This window comes from Pleurodeles waltl, chromosome 3_1 (genome assembly GCF_031143425.1).
Source record: "Pleurodeles waltl isolate 20211129_DDA chromosome 3_1, aPleWal1.hap1.20221129, whole genome shotgun sequence".
Classification (NCBI taxonomy): domain Eukaryota; kingdom Metazoa; phylum Chordata; class Amphibia; order Caudata; family Salamandridae; genus Pleurodeles; species Pleurodeles waltl.
In genome coordinates, this window is record NC_090440.1 from 970304416 (window position 1) to 970331779 (window position 27364).

The window sequence follows — 27364 nt, forward strand, 5'->3', positions numbered from 1 at the left end:
GTACCCCTTCTACAGACCTATTCGCAACCCCAGAAAACAAAAAATGCCAAAACTTCGCCTCCAGATATTACCATCCAGGGACACTGGGGAATGCCCTATGGATAAGCTGGTCAGGGGCATTTCTTTACGCCTTTCCACCGCTTCCCCTGATTCCGGCAGTTCTCCAGAAGCTGTCCAATGCTCAGACCAAAATGATCCTAATTGCTCCGGAGTGGCCACGCCAGTGGTGGTTCCCAGACCTTCTTCACCGGTCACTCAAACCACACATCAGGCTACCATATCGCCCGGACCTTCTCACAAAGTTCAGAGGGCAGATATCTCATCCCAACCCCTCATCGTTGAGTTTGGCAGCATGGCTCCTGAGCTAGTGCAATATGGACATTTGAACTTACCTCAGGACTGTATGGAAATTCTGAGGGAAGCAAAACGCCCTTCCACACGATCAGCCTATGCAAGCAAGTGGAAGAGATTCTGCATTTGGTGTTTACACAACAACATTGACCCGGTTTCTTGTGGAGAACAATCTATCTTACCATACTTGTTAAGTTTGGCAAAATCGGGCTTACAACTGTCGTCAATAAAAGTTCACTTGGCGGCGATAACCGCATACAGAAAGAGTCCTTCACAAACTTCCTTTTTTCGGATTCCGATTATTAAGGATTTCCTAGAAGGTTTAAAAAAGGTTTTTCCTCCCATTAGAAAGCCTTCTCCTCCATGGGAACTGAACGTTGTCTTATCACGTCTGATGCTGCCGCCATTCGAGCCGATACACAAGGCATCGCTGCAGCATCTCACATGGAAAGCTGCTTTTCTGGTGGCAATCACTTCAGCGCGTAGGGTCAGCGAAATCCAGGCCCTTTGCGCTCAGGAACCCTACACGGTTTTTCATTCTGCAAAAGTGGTAATGAGAACTCATCCAAAATTTCTACCTAAGGTAGTCTCCGACTTCCATGTGAACCAAACAATTTCATTACCGACTTTCTTTCAGAATCCAGCTACTCCTGCTGAGAGAACTCTGCACTCTCTGGATGTAAAGAGAGTATTGAAATTTTACTTGGACAGGACAAAAAGCTTACGAAAATCACAACAGCTTTTTATTAACTATGGCCCAATCAGAACAGGTTTGGGCACATCTAAACAATCTTTATCCAGGTGGATTGTTTCATGTATTATGTTATCAGTTAGCAAACAAATCCCTTGGTGGTAGACCAAAAGCCCACTCGACCAGAGGGAAAGCAGCTACTGTAGCCTTGATGAGAAATGTCCCTTTGGCAGAAATATGCAAGGCTGCCACTTGGAGGTCGGTCCATACCTTTACTAAGCATTACTGCCTTGATACAGACGCTAGGGCAGATGCTCAGGTTGGACAGGCTTTGCTCAAGAATTTGTTTGCATGATTCATGTTTTTCTCAGTATTCTTATATCGACTCCACTGCGGCTATGGGGATGGGCTTGTGTAAGGAAATGCCTCCTTGGCATGGTTGCCCCCTGACTTTTTGCCTTTGCTGATGCTATGTTTACAATTGAAAGTGTGCTGAGGCCTGCTAACCAGGCCCCAGCACCAGTGTTCTTTCCCTAACCTGTACTTTTGTATCCACAATTGGCAGACCCTGGCATCCAGATAAGTCCCTTGTAACTGGTACTTCTAGTACCAAGGGCCCTGAGGCCAAGGAAGGTCTCTAAGGGCTGCAGCATGTCTTATGCCACCCTGGAGACCTCTCACTCAGCACAGACACACTGCTTGCCAGCTTGTGTGTGCTAGTGAGAACAAAACGAGTAAGTCGACATGGCACTCCCCTCAGGGTGCCATGCCAGCCTCTCACTGCCTATGCAGTATAGGTAAGACACCCCTCTAGCAGGCCTTACAGCCCTAAGGCAGGGTGCACTATACCATAGGTGAGGGTACCAGTGCATGAGCATGGTACCCCTACAGTGTCTAAACAAAACCTTAGACATTGTAAGTGCAGGGTAGCCATAAGAGTATATGGTCTGGGAGTCTGTCAAACACGAACTCCACAGCACCATAATGGCTACACTGAAAACTGGGAAGTTTGGTATCAAACTTCTCAGCACAATAAATGCACACTGATGCCAGTGTACATTTTATTGCAAAATACACCCCAGAGGGCACCTTAGAGGTGCCCCCTGAAACTTAACCGACTGTCTGTGTAGGCTGACTAGTTCCAGCAGCCTGCCACACCAGAGACATGTTGCTGGCCCCATGGGGAGAGTGCCTTTGTCACTCTGAGGCCAGTAACAAAGCCTGCACTGGGTGGAGATGCTAACACCTCCCCCAGGCAGGAGCTGTAACACCTGGCGGTGAGCCTCAAAGGCTCACCCCTTTGTCACAGCCCAGCAGGGCACTCCAGCTTAGTGGAGTTGCCCGCCCCCTCCGGCCACGGCCCCCACTTTTGGCGGCAAGGCTGGAGGGAACAAAGAAAGCAACAAGGAGGAGTCACTGGCCAGTCAGGACAGCCCCTAAGGTGTCCTGAGCTGAAGTGACTCTAACTTTTAGAAATCCTCCATCTTGCAGATGGAGGATTCCCCCAATAGGGTTAGGATTGTGACCCCCTCCCCTTGGGAGGAGGCACAAAGAGGGTGTACCCACCCTCAGGGCTAGTAGCCATTGGCTACTAACCCCCCAGACCTAAACACGCCCTTAAATTTAGTATTTAAGGGCTACCCTGAACCCTAGAAAATTAGATTCCTGCAACTACAAGAAGAAGGACTGCCTAGCTGAAAACCCCTGCAGCGGAAGACCAGAAGACGACAACTGCCTTGGCTCCAGAAACTCACCGGCCTGTCTCCTGCCTTCCAAAGATCCTGCTCCAGCGACGCCTTCCAAAGGGACCAGCGACCTCGACATCCTCTGAGGACTGCCCCTGCTTCGAAAAGACAAGAAACTCCCGAGGACAGCGGACCTGCTCCAAGAAAAGCTGCAACTTTGTTTCCAGCAGCTTTAAAGATCCCTGCAAGCTCCCCGCAAGAAGCGTGAGACTTGCAACACTGCACCCGGCGACCCCGACTCGGCTGGTGGCGATCCAACACCTCAGGAGGGACCCCAGGACTACTCTAAGACTGTGAGTACAAAAACCTGTCCCCCCTGAGCCCCCACAGCGCCGCCTGCAGAGGGAATCCCGAGGCTTCCCCTGACCGCGACTCCTTGAATCCAAAGTCCCGACACCTGGGAGAGACCCTGCACCCGCAGCCCCCAGGACCTGAAGGACCGGACTTTCACTGGAGAAGTGACCCCCAGGAGTCCCTCTCCCTTGCCCAAGTGGAGGTTTCCTCGAGGAACCCCCCCCTTGCCTGCCTGCAGCGCTGAAGAGATCCCGAGATCTCTCATAGACTAACATTGCGAACCCGACGCTTGTTTCTACACTGCACCCGGCCGCCCCCGCGCCGCTGAGGGTGAAATTTCTGTGTGGGCTTGTGTCCCCCCCGGTGCCCTACAAAACCCCCCTGGTCTGCACTCCGAAGACGCGGGTACTTACCTGCAAGCAGACCGGAACCGGGGCACCCCCTTCTCTCCATTCTAGCCTATGTGTTTTGGGCACCACTTTGAACTCTGCACCTGACCGGCCCTGAGCTGCTGGTGTGGTGACTTTGGGGTTGCTCTGAACCCCCAACGGTGGGCTACCTTGGACCAAGAACTGAACCCTGTAAGTGTCTTACTTACCTGGTAAAACTAACCAAAACTTACCTCCCCCAGGAACTGTGAAAATTGCACTGTGTCCACTTTTAAAACAGCTATTTGTCAATAACTTGTAAAGTATACATGCAATTTTTATGCTTTAAAGTTCCTAAAGTACTTACCTGCAATACCTTTCGAATGAGATATTACATGTAGAATTTGAACCTGTGGTTCTTAAAATAAACTAAGAAAAGATATTTTTCTATACAAAAACCTATTGGCTGGATTTGTCTCTGAGTGTGTGTACCTCATTTATTGTCTATGTGTATGTACAACAAATGCTTAACACTACTCCTTGGATAAGCCTACTGCTCGACCACACTACCACAAAATAGAGCATTAGTATTATCTCTTTTTGCCACTATCTTACCTCTAAGGGGAACCCTTGGACTCTGTGCATGCTATTCCTTACTTTGAAATAGCACATACAGAGCCAACTTCCTACAGCTTGCTACTCTATTCAATGCTTATGACTATACATGGAAATCCCCTACGAGAGAAGAAATGGTTTCTTACCTGTAACTCCAGTTCTCTCGTAGGGGTATTTCCATGATAGTCATAAGCAACCCTCCCTCCTCCCCGGTGGAGTTGACATAGAACATGAATATTATGGAGGTGGGTACTCCAACAAATGTTTTGTTTTTTCTTCATGTCAGGTAATAGCCTCCAAAAAAGAACTGAGGCAACTGCCTTTTGCTGTGCATGATGGGAAACAGGAAGACTTTACTTTTCTTAAAGGCACAGCTCTATTTACATTCTGTATAATGGCAGCCTATGGGCTACACTGCCCTGCATTGTTTTATTCTCATCAGAGGTGTAAATAAAGTATGAGAATGTATTTGTTATTACATTTCTAGAATAAATAGGTGTTTGAACATGAATTTACACTACTATTGATTTTCTTTTCAACAATTTGGCATGTGTAGCTGTTCACATAGGCTGCACAATGTTATTCTTAAGTGTTTTTTGACAGACCTTTTCTTTAAACGGCTGGTGTTTGCACTTAAGAATATACTTCACATCAGTGCTCCGGGGTCCCCGCAGGCGCGCGGAACTATTCAATGCTTATGACTATCATGGAAATACCCCTACGAGAGAACTGGAGTTACAGGTAAGAAACCATTTCTTCCCAAGCATACCCCAAAAGAAGGGACGCTGAATTCTCTGTAACCACCAAAACCTGACACCTGCTTTGACTGGTAAGAGGTGGTCCCCCTACGTAGGCTGAGTTTTAAGTACCTCGGAATATGGGTTGCACTGCTTCCAGAGCTATCCTGGGCTCTGAACCTGACACCACTTGTATCTCACACACGGGAGGACCTTCAGCGGTGGCAAACATTGCCTTTAAACGTCTTGGGTCGTGTAGCCTGTAGGAGGCTGGCCTGGTTTGCAGTGGGTACCAAGGGGTACTTACACTCTGCACCAGGTCCAGTTATCCCTTATTAGTGTAGAAGAGGTGTTTCTAGCAGCTTAGGCTGATAGAAGGTAGCTATAGCTGAGCAGCTTAGGCTGAACTAGGGGACATGCAAAGCTCCCACTGGTGTCATATGCACAATATCATAAGAAAACACAATACACAGATATACTAAAAATAAAGGTACTTTATTTTTATGACAATATGCCAAAAGTATCTCAGTGAGTACCCTCAGTATGAGGATGCCAAATATACACAAGATATATGTACACAATACCAAAAATATGCAGTAATGGCAAAAGGAAGTAATGCAAGCAATGTATAGTCACAATAGATTGCAATAGGAGCACATAGGTACAGGGGCAACACAAACCATATACTCCAAAAGAGGAATGCGAACCACGAATGGACCCCAAACCTATGTGAGCTTGTAGAGGGTCGCTGGGACTGTAAGAAAACGGTGAGGGTTAGAAAAATAGCCCACCCCAAGACCCTGAAAAGTAGGTGTAAACTGCACCTATATTCCCCAGAGAGCACAGAAGTCGTGATAGGGGAATTCTGCATGGAAGACCAACACCAGCAATGCAACCAAAGTGGATTTCTGGACGAGAGTACCTGTGGAACAAGGGGACCAAGTCCAAGAGTTGCGACAAAGTCGAGAGTGGGCAGATGCCCAGGAAATGCCAGCTGGGAGTGCAAAGCAGCTGCCACCGGATGGTAGAAGCTGTGGATTCTGCAAGAACGAAGAGGACTAGGAACTTCCCCTTTGGAGGATGGATGGCCCACGTCGTGAAGAAGCTTGCAGAGGTGTTCCCACGCAGAAAGACCGCAAACAAGCCTTGCTAGCTACAAGAGTCGCGGTTAGGGTTTTTGGATGCTGCTGTGGTCCAGGAGGGACCAGGATGTCGCCAATTGCGTGAGGAGACAGAGGGGGCGCCCAGCAAGGTAGGGAGCCCTCACAGAAGCAGGCAGCACCCGCAGAAGTGCCGGAACAGGCACTACGAAGAGGAGTGAACCGGAGCTCACCCGAAGTCACAAAAGGAGATCCCACAACGCCGGAGGACAACTCAGGAGGTTGTGCACTGCAGGTTAGAGTGTCGGTGACCCAGGCTTGGCTGTGCACAAAGGAAATCCTGGAAGAGTGCACAGGAGCCGGAGTAGCTGCAAATCACGCGGTACCCAGCAATGCAGTCTAGCGTGGGGAGGCAAGGACTTACCTCCACCAAACGTGGACTGAAGAGTCACTGGACTGTGGGAGTCACTTGGACAGAGTTGCTGAGTTCCAGGAACCACGCTCGTCGTGCTGAGAGGGGACCCAGAGGTCCGGTGATGCAGTCTTTTGTTGCCTGCTGTTGCAGGGGGAGGATTCCGTCGTCCCACGGGAGATTTCTTCGGTGCTTCTAGTGCAGAGAGGAGGCAGGCTACCCCCACAGCATGCACCACCAGGAAAACAGTCGAGAAGGCGGCAGGATCAGCGATACAAGGTTGCATTAGTCGTCTTTGCTACTTTTTTGCGGTTTTGCAGGCGTCCTGAGCAGTCAGCGGTCGATTCCTTGGCAGAAGGTCAAGAGAGAGATGCAGAGGAACTCTGATGAGCTCTTGCATTCGTTATCTCAATAATTCCCCAAAGCAGAGACCCTAAATAGCCAGAAAAGGAGGTTTGGCTACCTGGGAAGGAGGATAGGCTAGCAACACAGGTAAGAGCCTATCAGGAGGAGTCTCTGACGTCACCTGCTGGCACTGGCCACGCGGAGCAGTCCAGTGTGCCAGCAGCACCTCTGTTTCCAAGATGGCAGAGGTCTGGAGCACACTGGAGGAGCTCTGGGCACCTCCCCTGGGAGGTGCAGGTCAGGGGAGTGGTCACTCACCTTTCCTTTGTCCAGTTTCGCGCCAGAGCAGGGCTGGGGGATCCCTGAACCGGTGTAGACTGGCTTATGCAGAGATGGGCACCATCTGTGCCCATCAAAGCATTTCCAGAGGCTGGGGGAGGCTACTCCTCCCCAGCCCTGACACCTTTTTCCAAAGGGAGAGGGTATAACACCCTCTCTCTGAGGAAGTCCTTTGTTCTGCCTTCCTGGGCCAAGCCTGGCTGGACCCCAGGAGGGCAGAAACCTGTCTGAAGGGTTGGCAGCAGCTGCAGTGAAACCCCGGGAAAGGTAGTTTGGCAGTACCCGGGTCTGTGCTAGAGACTCGGGGGACCATGGAATTGTCTCCCCAATGCCAGAATGGCATTGGGAGTGACAATTCCATGATCTTAGACATGTTACATGGCCATGTTCAGAGTTACCATTGTGACGCTATACATAGGTAGTGACCTATGTATAGTGCACGCGTGTAATGGTGTCCCCGCACTCACAAAGTCTGGGGAATTTGCCCTGAACAATGTGGGGGCACCTTGGCTAGTGCCAGGGTGCCCACACACTAAGTAACTTAACACCCAACCTTTACCAGGTAAAAGATAGACACATAGGTGACTTATAAGTTACTTAAGTGCAGTGGTAAATGGCTGTGAAATAACGTGGACGTTATTTCACTCAGGCTGCAGTGGCAGGCCTGTGTAAGAATTGTCAGAGCTCCCTATGGGTGGCAAAATAAATGCTGCAGCCCATAGGGATCTCCTGGAACCCCAATACCCTGGGTACCTCAGTACCATATACTAGGGAATTATAAGGGTGTTCCAGTATGCCAATGTGAATTGGTGAAATTGGTCACTAGCCTGTTAGTGACAATTTGGAAAGCAGAGAGAGCATAACCACTGAGGTTCTGGTTAGCAGAGCCTCAGTGAGACAGTTAGGCATCACACAGGGAACACATACAGGGCACACTTAAGAGCACTGGGGCCCTGGCTGGCAGGGTCCCAGTGACACATACACTAAAACAACATATATACAGTGAAATATCGGGGTAACATGCCAGGCAAGATGGTACTTTCCTACACAGCCCTATATAAGATGATGGTCCTGCCGTGTCTCCTATATGTGCTCCAAAACTTGCTGTTTACGATTCCCCGCTCTTGGTTCAGAAAGTTAGAGAGAGCCACTGTCTCCTTTCTATGGGGTGGTGCACGGCACCAGGTAGCATCCCAAAGCTGTCGCAGAGGGGTGTATGACGGAGGATTAGGCATGGCCAATCCAAACCTGTACTATCTGGCGACTCAACTCCTGGTCGCCCATGACTGGTTCAACAGGGGATGGACGGACCCAGCCTACCAAGTTGAATTGGATGCTCTGGGGTTTGCTAGTATTCTAGATCTCCTCTATGGCACTCCGATCCCCAGAGAATTAGAGCCAATCACCAAGGCAGTTTTTCTGGCGTGGCGCGTGGCACTGCGGTACACTGGATGGAATAACGTAGTCACCCTGCAGACTCCACTGTGGCATGGCAAATGGCTGAAGGAATCAGCCACACTGGGGGGCTTCACGAAGTGGGATACGCTGGGCATCTCCCTAGTGGGAGACGTTTGGAAAGGGAACACAATTAGTGCGAGTTTCAACTGTCCCCGAACCAATTCTTTAGATATCTTCAACTCCGGCATGCCTTAAGTATGCACCTGACTAGTGCGGACCCAATACCGGAATTTAACCCACTGGAGGCTAAGCTACTCATGGGGAGTTTGGGGAGGAAAGGTGTCTCCCAAATCTACAGAATGTTAGTAAACAACGCACTTGGGGACCTGAGCCGCCTTAGGAGTGGGTGGGAGAGGTGGGTGGGGCCGCTTGACAACACCGAATGGGCAGAGGCTTTGATGGCTCCCCGATTGTTGGCAGTCTCTGCGAGGTTGAGGACGATACAATTCTACTTCCTACACAAAGCATATTTATATCCGGACAGATTGCAGAAGATGGGCATCCGGAACTCCGCCCGAGGTGCGATAGGGGCCCAGCTGATTTCTTTTACATGGTATGGTCCTGTCCAGTGATCCAAGTGTATTGGGGGAAAATAAATCAGGAACTGAACAAAGCAATGGGGAAGACGCAGTTACTGACCCCCAAAATAGTGCTTCTGGGCACATTGGAGGAACTGGAGGGCTCTAGAGCGGAACGGGCATTCGTTGGAATGGCCACACTGTTGGCAAAGAGGGACATTGCAGCCACATGGAATACAGCCAGAGGTCTTTCCCTCCAGAAATGGAGGCAGGGAGTGGACTGGTGTGCAGCTCAAGAAAAAGTGGTGTATGAATCAAGGGGGTGCCCCCGTAAGCACGAGAAGATCTGGGGAGGAAGTGGACGGGCTTAATTGGTTAAAGTTGAATCTGCGATTGTGTGTACCTGCTTTTTTCCTTCTCTCCGCGTGGTTCCGATATATAACCTCAGCAGAATCGCATGTCCCCTTATCCTTTAATCCCTAGCGCCATAATTTCTGATGGATACAACTACCTGTGGATTCCTCGCTTCAAGAATTTTCCCCCCACGCGCCAGCTTCGACGGAAATCTTCCTTCTAGCTCTGCACGTCGACGATAATGTCATATTTGCCCGACTCCACGTGACACCGTATGATGTCATCCAGACGATAAGAAGCCTTTGTCGACGTGCAGACGTCATTTCCCTTTTTTCTGATGGATACAACTACCTGTGGATTCCTCACCTAATGAATACTCCCATGGCGCCAGCATTCGACGGAAATCTTCTTCCTAGCTTCTGCACGTCGACAAGGACGTCACATTAGCCCACGCGACGCCGTCTGACGTCATACAGGCAATAAGAGGTCCTCGCCGACGTCGGTTCCCTTTTTTCCGTGCATTCGAAACGGTTATCTTCGAGGGAGCTACTGTTACTTTCATAGTTACAGTGTATTTTCTGCTGCGTGGATTTTCTCTGCGGTAATAATGTCTCAGAGGAAGTCTGGTTTCAAGCCCTGTCGAGATTGTGGCGGCAAGATGTCCGTTACTGATCCTCACTCCGACTGTCTATGGTGTTTAAGCTCCGACCATGACGTCGCAACTTGTGATTCATGTCAGCACATGAATCCGAAGGCCCTGAAAAAACGTGAGGCTAAACTATTCATGGCGAAGTCGAAGAGAAAGGAGAAGAAACATCATAAGAAGTCTTCTTCGCCAAGGTCTCATCGGCGTCATCGAGACTCCAGGCGCCGTAGGGATTCACGGCGTCATTCCAGCAAGGAGTCTTGTTCGAGGTCGCCTTCGGCTCGGCGTCGGAAGCCTTGGGAGGTCAGTCCCACGGTCACGCCACATCCATCGACGCCGTTGCCCTCTCCGACGTCACCGACTTCGCCTGGACAGGCGTCTGTGGTTGAGGTGATGCAGCCTCTTGTGATGTCTCCGGCGTCGCGGACGTCGAGGCTGGCGAGGGGTCGCCTTCGATCCAGGCACCCCAGTATCCAGCTTTTCCCGCCCCTGGAGCCGATAATACTGCATTTCTGAATGCGATGTATACCATCTTTCAACAGATGGCTCCAGGAGGTGCTCCGGCTGGTCCTTCGGGGCCCTTGGCCTTTAAATTGGGTGATCCTGCGCCTCTACGGCCGGCACCCTTTATGCCCTTTCTCCCTTTAGGGAATGTGGGCTCGGTGTCGGTGCCGGTGGCCGCTCCGGTGGCTCCAGAGGTTTTGGCCCCGGAGGTTTCCATCCCGGCGTCAGGATTTCGTCCTGTGACTCCGGCGGGTCCATCGGAGACTCCAAGATTTCTTCGTCCGGCTCCTTCCTCGGCGCCGAAGCTGCCTGTGGCGTCGGACGCGGCGTCGGATGGTTCTGGAGATCGGCGCCGATCTTCAGCGGAGGCCATGTCAACTCCGCGTATTGAGGAAAGACTACATTTGAGGAGGCGTGCTCTCCGTCTTTTGGAAGAGCAGGAATACCAACGAGTCTTGGAGGAAGGAGAGGTTGAGGACTCTGGTGATTGACTGCATGGTCTGGATACAGCCAGTGGGCTGGATACTTCCCCTGAGTGGGACCTTTCATCTCCAGGGGAATATACGGAGGAGGCTGCTACCTTTCACGCTGTGGTGAGGAAGGCGGCTAACTTTCTGGACCTGCCTTTGCCAGTGGCCGAGGCGAAGCAGAATTTACTGACTGAGGTACTGCATCCGGCCTCTGCTGCAGCGGAGCCTCTCTTGCCATTTAATGAGGCTTTGCTTGATCCGGTGTTAGAGGTGTGGAAGAAGCCATTATCTTCCTCGGCTGTTCATAGGGCTGTGGCCAGGAGATATCGAGCTGCACCATCTGACCCTGGCTTTCTGTCTAGACACCCTACGCCGGAGAGCTTGGTGGTGCAAGCCTCCTGTTCCTCTAGGTCAGCGCCTGGATCTTTCCCGACGGTACCAGGAGACAGAGACTCTAAAAAGCTGGATGCACAATCCAAGAAGATATTTTCCTCTTGTAGTTTGGCGTTGAAGGCCACCAACGCGACTTGCATTCTGGGGAGATACATCCATGCTCTCATGGACGATATTTCATCTTCATTTACGGAGCTTCCCCAGGGACTCTTGAATGTTGTCTCGGATGCCCAGATTATCCAGTCTGGGCTGGACACAACCGACTCGGTGGCTAGGGCAATGGGCACGGCTGTGGTGGCAAGGAGGCAGGCCTGGCTCCGTAACTCTGGGTTTTCTGCGGACGTGCAGTCGACCCTGTTGGACCTCCCGTTTGATGGGGACAAACTGTTTGGAGCCAAAGCAGATTCGGCCTTGGAGAGATTTAAAGAAAGCAGGGCCACAGCCAAATCATTAGGGCTGCAAGCCCCTTCTGCCTCCTCCAGATTTTTCAGGAGGTTTCGTGGATTTGGGCGTGGCTCTTTCTCCTCTTCCTTTCGGGGGAGATTCCAGCAACCCACCTCTTCCCTCCCCTATAGATCATTTAGAGGGAGGGGTATGGCCCGCACCAGAGGAGCCTCTCAGCAGCACTCTGCCTCTTCCTCGTCCTCTGGAGGGGTGCAGCAGGGAAAGCAGCCTTAGGCTTCCACCATTTCCCACTCACTCCTCTCCTGTAGGGGGGAGGTTACGGCATTTTCTCCACAAGTGGGAGTCTATTACATCGGACACTTGGGTTATCAGTATTGTGGGAAAAGGTTACACCCTTCCCTTTCGGGAGTTTCCGCCCTCCATCCCGCCCCGCCCATCTTATTGTTCAGAAGAACACCTCCTGTTGTTAGAACAGGAGGTTCAAGTCCTCCTTTCAAAGGGCACGGTGGAGTTAGTTCCAGAGCAGGAAAGGGGTCGAGGTTGTTACTCAAGGTACTTCCTGATTTCCAAGAAGGATGGTCGGTTGAGACCAATCCTGGATCTGAGGATCTTGAATTGGTTCCTCAAACAGGAAAAGTTCAAGATGCTGACCCTAGCTCAGGTGCTTTTGGCGTTGAACAAAGAAGATTGGATGGTGTCTGTCGACTTGCAGGATGGCTTTTTTCATATCTCGATACTCAAGTCGTACAGGAAGTATCTCCGGTTTGTGGTAGGGTCGCAGCACTATCAGTTTGCGGTCCTCCCGTTTGGTCTTACTTCAGCACCTCGAGTCTTCACGAAGGTGATGTCAGTGGTTGCGGCAGAGCTCAGAAGGAAGGGGATAGCAGTATTCCCTTACTTGGACGACTGGTTGATCAAAGCCAAGTCTCCGGAGCTTGTGTCGCATCATCTGCAGTCAATAACCCAGTTGTTGTTCGACCTGGGCTTTTCGGTGAACGTGCCCAAATCTCACCTGGAGCCCTCTCAGCGCCTCCTGTTCATAGGGGCAGTACTGGATACAACATTGAATCGAGCCTTTCCTCCGCCTCAGCGGATTCAAGATATTCAGGAGTTGGTTCCAATGTTTCGAAATGGAGCGGTAGTTCCAGTCCTCAAGGTCCTTCGTCTGCTCGGTCTGTTTGCCTCCTGCATACTGTTGGTCACGCATGCTCGCTGGCATATGAGGGCTCTTCAGTGGTGCCTCCGAAGGCAGTGGTCTCAACACAAAGGAGATCTAGAAGGTGCTGTCAAGATCTCCGGAGATGCTGCTGTGGACTTGAAGTGGTGGATTGCGGGCAACAATCTTTCACAAGGAAAGCCGTTCGCCCAGTCACCACCAGTGACCACGGTCATAACGGATGCTTCCACTCTAGGGTGGGGAGCTCATCTGGGGGATCTGGAGATCAAAGGGCTTTGGTCTCCAGAGGAACAGATTTTTCATATCAATCTGTTGGAGTTGCGGGCTGTACGTCTGGCTCTCAAGGCCTTCCTCCCTTCCCTTCGTGGTCCGTCGGTACAGGTCCTGACGGACAATACTACCGCAATGTGGTACATAAACAAACAGGGAGGAGTAGGATCGTACCTTCTCTGCAGAGAAGCTCTTCGACTATGGTCCTGGGCAAAGGACCATCAGATTTGCTTGGTAGCAAATCATCTGGCCGGGGTCTTGAATGTACGTGCGGACAGTCTGTCGCCATTTCTCGGCCGACCACGAGTGGCGTCTCCATCCAGATCAAGTCTGTTTAATCTTCCAGATGTGGGGGTTTCCTCGGATAGATTTGTTTACCACTCTGGAGAACGCGCATTGTCCGTTATTCTGCAGCCTCCAGTATCCGATGCAGGGAGTGTTGGGGGGCGCGTTTCAGATAACCTGGTGCGGCCAGTTCCTTTACGCGTTTTCCCCCCATACACTTGATTCCTCGGGTGTTGAGGAAGATTCGCCAAGACCGGGCCCAAGTCATCTTAATAGCTCCGGATTGGCCAAGGAGGGTGTGGTACTCCGACCTTCTCCAACTCTCACTGTGCCCTCCGCTCCGTCTCCCTCTCAGGGCAGACCTCCTCTCGCAGTCGCAGGGGCAGGTTTTACACCCCAACCTCCAGAGTCTGCACCTACATGCCTGGAGATTGAGCGGGGCAACCTGAGTTCCTTCTCTCTCCCGCCTGATGTAGTGGATGTTATATTAGCGGCCAGACGACACTCCACTAAATCTATCTACGCTAATAGGTGGTCTAAATTTGTTATGTGGTGTGGAGAGAGACAGATTGATCCCTTACATGCTCATCTGTCAGATGTTTTGTCTTTTGCTCTGTCAATAGCGCAGGAAGGTTGTGCAGTGGCTACCATTAAAGGTTATTTGTCTGCCTTGTCAGCCTTCATTTGTCTTCCAGACCAACCATCGTTATTTAAATCCCCTATTGTTCTCAGATTCTTGAAAGGTCTTCTAAATAAATATCCTCCAAAACCATTCGGTTCGATGGCATCTGTCGCTGTAGATACGCATGTTCTGCAATAGCTCGCCATCTGGTGTTGGGCCGGAGTGTTACAAGTTGTTTTTCTTCGAAGAAGTCTTTCGAGTCACGGGACCGAGTGACTCCTCCTTTTGTCTCCATTGCGCATGGGCGTCGACTCCATCCTCAATTGTTTTTTTTCCGCCATCGGGTTCGGACGTGTTCCTGTCGCTCCGAGTTTCGGAACAGAAAAAATAGTTAATTTCGGAAGATTTTCGTCGGTATTGTTGCGTTCGGGATCGGCATACTTACATTCAACACCGCATCGAAGATCGAAGAGCTCCGGTGCCCTTCGGGGTAATTTTTCGATCCTCCGTCGGGGCCTGGTCGGCCCGACCGCGTGCTGAAGAACGCCGATGGAACGGACCCCGTTCCGTTTCTGCCCCAAATGCCACAATAAATACCCCTACACAGACCAACACTTGGTCTGCAACCTGTGCCTGTCACCTGAGCACAGCGAAGACACCTGCGAGGCCTGTCGTGCGTTCCGGTCCCGAAAAACGCTCCGAGACCGTCGAGCCAGAAGACTTCAAATGGCGTCCGCACCGACAGCCCAACGGGAGTTCGAGGAACAGGAAGAGGAAGGTACCTTCTCGATCCAAGACTCAGACTCCGAAGGATTCGACGATACACAAACCGTGAGTAAGACGTCGAAAACCACACAAAGAAACATTTACAAGGCCCAGGGGACGCCACTGCCACCAGGCCATGGCTCAACCCATAAAATCGGTGACCGACCGTCGGCACCGAAAAAGGCCCAAACAGTGCCGAGATCGTCCGAGTCCGGTCGAGACACCGGCACGCAGCCTTCTCGGGACCGAGAAAGTGCTGGAGACAAGCCTCGACACCGAGATGCCGGTGTGGACACGGCTCGACGCCGAGACAGCGGCACCGAAACAGATTGACGCCGAGAGGTTTCGGCCCCGAAAAGGAAAAAAGTCACCTCGGAGCCGAAAAAACACGCAGACAAAGTTTCGACGCCGAAACAAACTGCAAGCGACCCAGCTTCAGGCTCTTATACAGAAGAGCACTCGCTAACCTCCCAAATGCAGAAGCATAGGTTTGAGGAAGAGCTACAAGCAACTGATGCGGACCATACGCAAAAGCGTATCTTCATTCAGCAGGGGACAGGAAAAATAAGCACCCTTCCCCCCATTAGGAGAAAGAGAAGGTTGGAGTTCCAGACGGAACAAGCACCACAACCAAAAGTGGTGAAAAGAGTTACACCACCACCCTCTCCTCCGCCCGTGATTAACGTTTCACCAGCACAAACGCCATCACACTCCCCAGCTCACACCACCATGAGCCAGGGTGACCAAGACCAGGACGCATGGGACCTATACGACGCCCCAGTGTCAGATAACAGCCCAGAGGCATACCCTACAAAACCATCTCCACCAGAAGACCGCACCGCGTACTCTCAGGTGGTGGCTAGAGCAGCACAATTTCACAACGTAAGCCTCCACTCAGAACAGGTCGAGGATGATTTCTTGTTCAACACACTCTCCTCCACCCACAGCTCCTACCAAAGCCTGCCTATGCTCCCTGGTATGCTCCGGCACGCAAAAGACATATTTAAGGACCCGGTCAAAAGTAGGGCAATCACACCAAGGGTGGAAAAAAAGTATAAGCCGCCTCCTACAGACCCGGCTTTCATCACAACACAGCTGCCACCAGACTCTGTTGTTGTAGGAGCAGCTAGGAAAAGGGCCAACTCTCACACATCTGGAGATGCACCACCCCCAGATAAAGAAAGCCGCAAGTTTGATGCAGCTGGTAAAAGAGTCGCAGCACAAGCTGCAAACCAGTGGCGCATCGCGAACTCCCAGGCACTACTTGCGCGCTATGACAGAGCCCACTGGGACGAGATGCAACATCTCATTGAACATCTGCCCAAAGACTTCCAAAATAGGGCAAAACAAGTGGTTGAGGAGGGACAGGCCATCTCCAACAACCAGATCCGCTCCTCCATGGACGCTGCAGATACAGCTGCACGGACAATTAATACATCTGTAACTATCAGAAGGCATGCATGGCTCCGAACGTCTGGATTTAAACCAGAGATTCAACAAGCAGTTCTCAATATGCCTTTTAATGAAAAAGAACTGTTCGGTCCAGAAGTGGACACAGCGATTGAGAAACTCAAAAAAGATACGGACACTGCCAAAGCCATGGGCGCACTCTACTCCCCGCAGAGCAGAGGGAATTACAGCTCATTCCGTAAAACGCCCTTTCGAGGGGGGTTTCGGGGTCAAAGCACACAAGCCAGCACCTCACAAGCCACACCGTCCAGTTACCAAGGACAGTATAGAGGAGGTTTTCGGGGACAATATAGAGGAGGGCAATTCCCTAGAAATAGAGGAAGATTCCAAAGCCCCAAAACCCCTACTACTAAACAGTGACTCACATGTCACTCACCCCCTCCACACAACACCAGTGGGGGGACGAATAGGTCATTATTACAGAGCATGGGAGAAAATCACTACAGACACTTGGGTTCTAGCAATTATCCAACATGGTTACTGCATAGAATTTCTACAGTTCCCTCCAAACATACCACCAAAAGCACAAAATTTAACAACACACCATTCCAATCTCCTAGAGATAGAAGTGCAGGCACTATTGCAAAAGAATGCAATCGAATTAGTGCCAAACACACAAATAAACACAGGAGTTTACTCACTGTACTTTCTGATACCAAAGAAGGACAAAACACTGAGACCAATCCTAGACCTCAGAGTAGTCAACACTTTCATCAAATCAGACCACTTCCACATGGTCACACTACAAGAAGTATTGCCATTGCTAAAGCTGCACGACTACATGGCAACTTTAGACCTCAAGGATGCTTATTTCCATATACCAATTCACCCATCGCACAGGAAATACCTAAGGTTTGTATTCAAAGGAATACATTACCAATTCAAGGTACTGCCTTTCGGATTAACAACCGCACCAAGAGTCTTTACCAAATGTCTAGCGGTAGTCGCTGCACACATCAGAAGGCAGCAAATACATGTGTTCCCATATCTAGACGACTGGCTAATCAAGGCCCATTCGTTAATAGAGTGCTCAAATCACACAAATCATATCATACAAACCCTCTTCAAACTAGGGTTCACCGTCAATTTCACAAAATCCAAAATTCGGCCACGCAAGGTACAACAATACCTGGGAGCCATAATAGACACATCAAAAGGAGTAGCCACTCCAAGTCCACAAAGAATTCAAAATTTCAACACCATCATACAACGCATGTATCCAACACAAAAGATACAAGCAAAGATGGTATTACAACTCCTAGGCATGATGTCATCATGCATAGCCATTGTCCCAAACGCAAGACTGCACATGAGGCCCTTACAACAATGCCTAGCATCACAGTGGTCTCAAGCACAGGGTCACCTTCTAGATCTGGTGTTAATAGACCGCCAAACTTACCTCTCGCTTCTGTGGTGGAACAACATAAATTTAAACAAGGGGCGGCCTTTCCAAGACCCAGTGCCACAATACGTAATAACAACAGATGCTTCCATGACAGGGTGGGGAGCACACCTCGATCAACACAGCATACAAGGACAATGGAACGTACATCAAACAAAACTGCATATCAATCACCTAGAACTTCTTGCAGTTTTTCAAGCACTAAAAGCTTTCCAACCAATAATAGTTCACAAATACATTCTCGTCAAAACAGACAACATGACAACAATGTATTATCTAAACAAGCAGGGAGGGACGCACTCCACGCAGTTAAGCATGTTAGCACAAAAAATTTGGCATTGGCCAATTCACAACCAAATTCGCCTAATTGCACAGTTTATACCAGGGATACAAAATCAACTCGCAGACAATCTCTCTCGAGATCACCAACAGGTCCACGAATGGGAAATTCACCCCCAAATACTGAACACTTATTTCAAACTCTGGGGAACACCTCAGATAGACTTGTTTGCGACAAGGGAGAACGCAAAATGCCAAAACTTCGCATCCAGATACCCACACAAACAATCCCAAGGCAATGCCCTATGGATGAACTGGTCAGGGATATTTGCTTACGCTTTTCCTCCTCTCCCTCTCCTTCCTTACCTGGTAAACAAACTCACTCAAAGCAAACTCAAACTCATATTGATAGCACCAACTTGGGCAAGGCAACCCTGGTACACAACGCTGCTACACCTATCAGTGGTACCCTGCATCAAATTGCCCAACAGGCCAGATCTGTTGACACAGCACAACCAAAGGATCAGACACCCAGATCCAGCATCGCTGAATCTAGCAATCTGGCTCCTGAAATCCTAGAATTCGGGCACTTACAACTTACCCAAGAATGTATGGAAGTCATAAAACAAGCAAGAAGGCCATCCACCAGGCACTGCTATGCAAGTAAATGGAAGAGGTTTGTTTGCTACTGCCATATTAATCAAATACAACCATTACACACAACTCCAGAACATGTAGTGGGTTACTTGCTTCACTTACAAAAATCTAACCTAGCTTTCTCTTCCATTAAGATTCACCTTGCAGCAATATCTGCATACCTGCAGACTACCTATTCAACTTCCCTATATAAAATACCAGTCATTAAAGCATTCATGGAGGGCCTTAGGAGAATTATACCACCAAGAACACTACCTGTTCCTTCATGGAACCTAAATGTTGTCCTAACTAGACTTATGGGTCCACCTTTTGAACCCATGCACTCCTGCGACATACAGTTCCTAACCTGGAAGGTGGCATTTCTCATCGCCATTACTTCCCTGAGAAGAGTAAGCGAGATTCAGGCGTTTACTATACAGGAACCTTTTATACAACTACACAAAAATAAAGTCGTCCTAAGGACCAATCCTAAATTTTTGCCAAAGGTTATTTCACCGTTCCATCTAAATCAAACAGTGGAACTTCCGGTGTTCTTTCCACAGCCAGATACCGTAGCTGAAAGGGCACTACATACATTAGATGTCAAAAGAGCATTAATGTATTACATTGACAGAACAAAGAACATCAGAAAGACTAAACAACTCTTTATTGCATTTCAAAAACCTCATGCAGGAAACCCAATTTCAAAACAAGGTATAGCCAGATGGATAGTTAAATGCATCCAAATCTGCTACCTTAAAGCTAAACGACAGCTGCCCATTACACCAAGGGCACACTCAACCAGAAAGAAAGGTGCTACCATGGCCTTTCTAGGAAACATCCCAATGCAAGAAATATGTAAGGCAGCCACATGGTCTACGCCTCACACATTCACCAAGCACTACTGTGTAGACGTGTTATCCGCACAACAAGCCACAGTAGGTCAAGCTGTATTAAGGACATTATTTCAGACTACTTCCACTCCTACAGGCTGATCCACCGCTTTTGGGGAAATAACTGCTTACTAGTCTATTGCAGAACATGCGTATCTACAGCGACAGATGCCATCGAACTGAAAATGTCACTTACCCAGTGTACATCTGTTCGTGGCATCAGTCGCAGTAGATTCGCATGTGCCCACCCGCCTCCCCGGGAGCCTGTAGCAGTTTGGAAGTTACCTTCAATTATTTATATATGTATCATCTCAACCTTAAATAAGTGCATACTTAGTCACTCCATTGCATGGGCACTATTACTACAATTCAACTCCTACCTCACCCTCTGCGGGGAAAAACAATCGAGGATGGAGTCGACGCCCATGCGCAATGGAGACAAAAGGAGGAGTCACTCGGTCCCGTGACTCGAAAGACTTCTTCGAAGAAAAACAACTTGTAACACTCCGGCCCAACACCAGATGGCGAGCTATTGCAGAACATGCGAATCTACTGCGACTGATGCCACGAACAGATGTACACTGGGTAAGTGACATTTTCATTATGCCTCAATGGGATTTGTCCTTAGTCCTGACTTTCCTTATGGGGTCCCCTTTTGAACCTATGCATTCTTGCCCCTTAAGGTATTTAGTTATTAAGACAGTCTTCTTGGTGGCTATAACATCTGCAAGGAGAGTGAGTGAGTTGCAGGCCTTATCGGTAAAACCCCCTTATACAAACTTTTATGGGGATAAGGTGGTGTTGAGGACCAAGGCTGCTTTCCTCCCGAAGGTTGTTTCACCCTTCCATTTGGCCCAGACAATTACTTTGTCCACGTTCTATCCTCCGCCTCATCCTTCAAAGGAGGAAGAGAGACTACATCGCTTGGACCCAAAGAGGGCGTTAAGCTTCTACATTGATAGAACGAAGGACTTCAGGCTGGAGGATCAGCTGTTCATCGGATACGTGGGCAAGAGGAGAGGAAAGGCAGTCCACAAGAGAACACTCTCCAGGTGGGTTGTTCTTTGCATTAAAATCTGTTACTCTTTAGCAAAGAAGGATCCTCCTGATGGCATTAGAGCTCATTCCACCAGAGCTAAGTCGGCCACTTCGGCCTTGGCCAGAGGTGTTCCTGTGGTCGACATCTGCAAGGCCGCAACTTGGTCGTCCCTTCACACTTTTGCGAAGCATTACTGTTTGGACTCTGAGGTCAGAAGGGACGGCCATTTTGCACGTTCAGTGCTGCAGGATTTCTTGGTTTGACCATTTAGGCACCCACCACCGGGCGTGGTACTGCTTTGGGACTCTATTCATTAGGTGAGGAATCCACAGGTAGTTGTATCCATCAGAAGAACGAGTTACTTACCTTCGGTAACGACTTTTCTGGTGGATACATTAGCTACCTGTGGATTCCTCACGGTCCCACCCGCCTCCCCGTTGCCTTTTTGGTCTTACCAAGTAATCCTTGAGTGCGCTCCTATTGGTCTTCAAGACTGCAATAGATTTTGTATATATGGATATTTGTGTATATATGTGTATGTGTGTGTGTGTGTGTGTATATGTGTGTGTGTGTATATATGTATGTATATATATATATATATATATAATCTTTGTGTATATACATAATTAGTATATATTTGTTTGTTTAAAAACAACAACAAAAAGGTATATTCAATCTATAGCCATTTTATTGCAATGTTGTGTGATTTACAATGTTATGGGATGTTGCCTTGCTCTTTCATTGCATTGGGTTATTGTTCTCATGCACGTAAAAAATGTTGGTACCGACGTCGGCACGTCGGCAAGGACCTCTTATTGCCTGTATGACGTCAGACGGTGTCGCGTGGGCTAATGTGACGTCCTCGTCAACGTGCAGAAGCTAGGAAGAAGATTTCCGTAGAATGCTGGCGCCATGGGAGTATCCACAGGTAGCTAATGTATCCACCAGAAAAGTCGTTACCGAAGGTAAGTAACTCGTTCTTCCGTGCCTTCAAGTAACGGTTTTTCTTCGAGGCTCCCAGGGAGCTACAGTTTCACTCCGGTGTAACTGTCTAAACCGAGGAAGTCTGGTTTGAAACCCTGTAACCAGTGTGGGGGTCGAATGTTGGTCACGGTCCCCCATGAAAATTGTTTATGGTGCCTTAGTTCCGACCATGAGGTCGAGTCATGCGGCTCATGCCAACGCATGAATCCTAAGGCCCTTAAGGAACTAGAGGCAATATTGTTTCTTGCCCGTTCGAAGGAGAGGCATCATCGGAGAGAGTCTTCTTCAAGGACTCATTGGCGCCATGGGGACTCTCGACGTCATCACGAATCATGGCGCCGATCGAGCAGGGACCAATCCCGGTCAAGATCTCAGTCAGCTCTGCACCGGCCAACGTAGGAGATTAGCCCGACTGTCACGCCTCCACCTCCAACGACTCTGGCTTCTCCACTGTCCGTATTTGAGGTCGAGCCACATCAGGAGCTGAGGGCTTCTCCGGAGCAGGAGATGCCTGGACCATCATCGGCTTAACCTCCGGTGCCGGTTCCTCAGACTTATCCGGCTTGCCGGGCACGGATCCCCCTGCATTTTTTAATGCAATGTTTAATATTTTTGCCACCATGGTGCCTGGTGGAAGGCATGCGGGTCCAACAGGTCCTTTGGCCTTTAACTTGGGTGCTCCGGCTCCTTACAAGCCGACACCCTTTATGCCGTTTCATCCTTCTGGAACTGCTTCGGTGCTGATGCCCTTGGCGTCGCCCTGAAGGCCTGTGATGCCGACGATGTCCGCTGTTCCGGCGCCGATGGGTTCGCCACGGATCCAGTCGACAGTGAAGTTGCCTGTGGCGCCGGAGGGTCCTGGGTTGGATGGCTCTGAGGAGCAGTACCGTCAAAGATCTTCGACGTCGGCTGACGCCTTATCGACGCCGGGGCTCAAATCCAGGAGATTGGCTTTACGGCTCCTGGAAGAAGAGGAGCATAGCAGGCAGCATTTAGAGGAAGGTGAGATCGTGGAGCCTTAGGGGGGACCTGCATGGCTTAGATGCAGCAAGTGGCCTGGACACTTCGCCGGAATGGGATCTGGCCTCCCCGGGGGAGTATTCGGAGGAGGCTGCTTCATTTCATGCTGTGGTGAGGAAGGCAGCAGACTTTTTGGACCTTCCACTTCCTGCTGCGGAGGTGAAAACAAACCACCTGACCGAAGTGCTGCATGCGTTGAGCTTCTTTGTTGACAGGACGAGGGAGTTCAGGCAAGACTATCAGCTCTTAGTTGGATACCTGGGGAAGAGGAGAGGCAGAGCAGTCCACAAGAGAACACTATCCAGGTGGGTCATTCTCTGTATCAAACTTTGTTATTCCTTAGCAAAGAAAGAACCCCTGTAGGACTCCGAGCTCATTCCACTAGGGCTAAGGCTGCTTCGTCGGCCTTGGCTAGGGGTGTTCCTGTGGTTGACATTTGCAAAGCGGCAACTTGAGCATCCCTCCATACTTCTGTCAAACATTATTGTTTGGACTCTGAGGTCAGGAGGGATGGCCATTTTGCCCGCTGAGTGCTGCAGGATTTCTTGGTTTGACCATTCAGGCACCCACCTCCGGAGGCTTATTATTGTCTGGATGACGTCATACGGCGTTGCGTGGAGTCAGGCAATTGTGACGTCATCGTCGACGTGAGGAATCCACAGGTAGCTAATGTATCCACCAGAAAAGGCGTTACCAAAGGTAAGTAACTTATTCTTCTAACCCCTTTGCCCAAACTCCTAGTCCTTTTACCTGAACCGTTAACTCTGATCCTCATACGCTTGACCTCTGTGCCCGTAACCACAAACCCTTAACCCCTGTCACACTATCTTACTTCACTATCTTTTTTGGAACAAATACTTTAAACGGGAATACTACCCACTTCAAAGTATTTTTGTTTTTTTAGGACTCCTATTTGGGAAGTGTTGTCTTTAGGAGTGTTCGCAGCAATACCATTAGAGAGGAATGCATCTTGTTACTATTTTGTCGTTTTTTTTCTGGTAGTATGAGGAGCTCTATGTGTGTGGATGATTGTAAGAGGCTCTGTTCTGAGTATTGGCACTCTCCCTACTGGGTGGCTGGAGTGTTTTTTTTTTTTTTTTTTTTTTTTTTTTTTTTCAGGGTTTCATTTTTTGGCAATGAGGGGTGTAAGGAGCTATCAGCCTTGTGGTTTGGACGGGGTGATGTATTGAATTGTTTTCCTGTTGTGTATAAATCGGTTTTCTTTTTGTTTTTCAGCTCTGCCCCCAGACATGGAAGAAAGTGAAAATATGCAGAACCCTGAAGTCCTGACCAGAAAGTTGGCAGAAGTGAAGCAGTTGCATAAAGATGTTGTGGAATTAAGAACCTCAATATCGGACCGCTATGCCTCGGACATGGGTGAAAACTGTGTCACACAGTGAAGTGCTATTGACTAACGGAGGGACGAGTTGTTGCAAGAATGGTTTATTCAAAACAGATGGGGGCATGGCATGTGGCTATTCAGGCTACTGACAAAGCACCTCAAGGAGTTTTCGCTTCACAACAGAATGCTCCTTGTTACGATCGACGTAGACCGATATCGGACATGCATATATTGATTTCAGTGGCCTTATGATCATTTTTTCCTGTTGGCATCCAGAGCAAACCCTCTTTGTGCTTGGGGAGGATCTTGAGGGGAAGCAACTGCTTGTGCCAAGACACGAGCAATGAAACCTTCTGTGTCTTAGAATGCAAAAACAGTATCTTGTGTTGTGGTGAAAAAGGGAAGGGAGGGGTCCAGAAAAGGGGTGTTCAGAGAGGAGCTTGTCATGGCCTCAGTCACCTCTGTATGGCCCCTCCTCTCCAACAGGTTATACTGAGCTTGTTCAGCTGTCCACATATTGTCTAGTATTAAATGCACTTTTATCCTTCCCTCCACCCTGTTAGACCCACTTGAAATATATATCTGCTTTGTACCGAAGCCCTGGAACCAGTCCTTGATCAGTGATCATGGTACAACAAATATCTGGTGTCTCTTGTATTTGCCTTGCTAATTTAATTCTGTGCCTTTTCCTTGGAGACATTGCTGTTCTTCAAATACACGTTTCTTCAAGTCGTATTTGTACTTTGTGGTGCTCTTAACCCAGATAACCCAGGCCACTTGTAAAAACAGTTGTTAAAAAAAAAAAAAATGTACCTCGAAATGGTGCACAATTACTACTGAACCACAGTATTATACTCATAAAACCGAGTGCCTCTTGTAATGGTGCTTATGAGCCCTAAGCCATAGTATGGTTATTCATTAAAACAAGTGCTCTTCGGAAGGTTACTCAGTAACTGCTGAGCCCAGCTATTGACTCTTATAAAAACAGGTATGACTAGAAGCGAAGCTGCATGAGCACTTCTGTGGAAAGAGGATACTCCTAGAATTGTAACCCTGAAAATCTTATACGTAGAAACGAGAATGGGCTAGAAACGTGATTACAGCTTTCCTTTCAAAGCCCAAGACAGGTAAAAAAAAAAAAAAAACTTCCAGATATTGTGATTTCCTCAGTGCCTTTTGTGTTATACTGCAACCTAGATCTCTGGACATATAAGTAGTGTCCATGCTGCTCTAGAGTCCGGAAAGAGTTATCAAATCCGCTTGTCTTTGATTGTGTTAAACAGATCTTTCATGTTTGCAGGAATATCTCACTTTTTTTGTCTTGTGCTAATATCTGCTTTGAACGCTGCTGGCCAGCACTCCAATAAGCAGAACCATTCATCAGTGGAATATAATTGATAAGAATCTTATTTATTACACCATGGCCTGTACTCTGAATGCTCTCCCACTTGAACCACTAGAACATTGTAAAGTTTTTTTGTTTGGTTTTTGTTCCTTTTGCTTACTGTTGTGTCCCTTCATCACTCAACTTTGAATTGTTCCACAGGTCTTTAAATGTATCAAGCGAAAAACTCTTATTGATAAGTATTACCCAGTGTCCTCCATTAATTTTCAGTTCAACATAAGCAGACTAGTTTACGAGAAAATATGGAGAAAAAAAAAAAAAATCCAACATCTTGATGGAGTTGACTCTTCCCTGGGGCTTACTTTTACAGATATTTGAGAAAAATGTTTTAGCAGGATGATGGCCTTTTTGTAAGGCTTAAGGGTTATACTGTTTTGTATTCAGCAGGTGTCTTTTCATACAATTTACATGTCAATTGCTCCAGATCACCAATGCAGGAGTGTAAATATACATGTAAAATGAAGCTCTATGCCACCCATGCGCAGCCAAAGTGCGACAGCCTACTATGTGGCTTAGAACACCAATGTAGGGCGATAGGAAGAGTAGAATGTGTTTTTTTTTTTTTTTTGGCCGCATGTATGTTGTGTGGAGCTTTATTTTTTATTATGATGTGAAAAATGCCAAAGTGTATGCCCCCACTTCTTCCACATGCAGTCAGGGGCTGGGTGCCCAACTGTGGCTTTCATTTTTAAAATTTTTTTATTGCTTTGTGTTCTGGGAAGAGATGCCTTTTTTGGTTTTGAAAATGGTGATAGTCAATTTTTTGTTTGATTAAAGACTGTACTGTAGAAGCCTTTCCCGTGGGCTCACAGGTTTGGAATTTGGTTCACTCCGGTGTAGAAGTATGTATTGCTTGCTTTGAGAAAATCATGGGGCATGCAGACTGAATTTTATCTATATAATTCAAGTAATGGAGGAAGCGGAGACAATGGAAGATTCAACTTTCAGTACTCTTTCAAATGTTGGTATTTTTTGCTGAGTATTTATACAAATTGTTTGTAAAATTTGTGTTTTGATTGTATTGAACCTTTTTGATAAAAAAAAAATAAAGTTGATATATGACCATTGCGTTTATTTAGTATTTTTGCAGAGCCTATCTGACCTTAAGAAGGCAGAGACTCAGAGTGAGAGTAACCCAAGTAATCTCTGCCAAACATGTTAGCAGAGCAGACTGCTATAATTAAGCCCCTTTCAAATATATTATTGCTTTTGGCCTGTTCTTTTTATTAATTGTAGGTATTTTACATGAATAATTAAATGTAAATCTAGAATTCCTGAATACTGATCAATCTGCATTAACATATCCGAGGCTACATTTTCCAAAGTTTATTGTAGTGTTTTTGATTCCTGTTAATTTTGGTAACAATTAAATCAAAAAGTACAAACACTGCACCATTTTGCTGACTTTGGAAAATGAAATAAACCTAAGAAAAATTTTGGCCAGTTAAGGAACAGTCTAAACAGACTTAAAATATATGTGGCTCATTTAAGGAGCAACCTACTTGTATACCCCATCATGGGGGGGTATTGTCAGTTACCTCACACCAAGGGCTTGATTTGGATGTCAGCAGATGGACTACTCTGTCATAAAAGTGACAGATATCCCGTCCGGCATGTTATGATCCCCATTAGATATAATGGGATTGTAATAAGGAGAAGGCAATATCAGTCCTCTTTGTTAGAGTATTCCCCTCGGTCAGGATCTAAATCAGGCCATAAGTCCTTTATTTGTCTTCATCTGAGAGGATCTCTGAACACTGTGTGGGGGGGAGGGTGTCTGGGTCTGTATTTTGCGGTTTACATACCGTCCACTCTTACAGCAAAAAACTGAACTTTGCAAGAACATCTGAAAAGGGACTATTAAGACAGAAGGCTTTAAAGTGAAGTTGAAAGGCTTTATGTGGAAGGAAAAGCAAAAAGGCATAACAGTCTACAAATGTACTCTTTCCACTGACCTTTCCCCTAAGACTCCAAAAGTGGACGATCTTGGGCAAGTAGACTCTACAGCAGCTCTGCTTCTTGACCATTTG

At 48.2% G+C, this 27364-nt stretch overlaps 1 protein-coding gene across 1 annotated transcript in view; it reads left to right on the forward strand.

The window, feature by feature from the left end:
* Window positions 1-25058, forward strand: part of CEP85 (centrosomal protein 85) — a 304191-nt gene extending 279133 nt beyond the window's left edge. The window contains exon 13 of the mRNA XM_069224028.1: window positions 23824-25058. Coding sequence (XP_069080129.1) covers window positions 23824-23987 — 164 coding nt within the window. The 3' untranslated portion in view covers window positions 23988-25058. The remainder of the gene's footprint in view (window positions 1-23823) is intronic.
* The last annotated feature ends 2306 nt before the right edge of the window (window positions 25059-27364 follow it).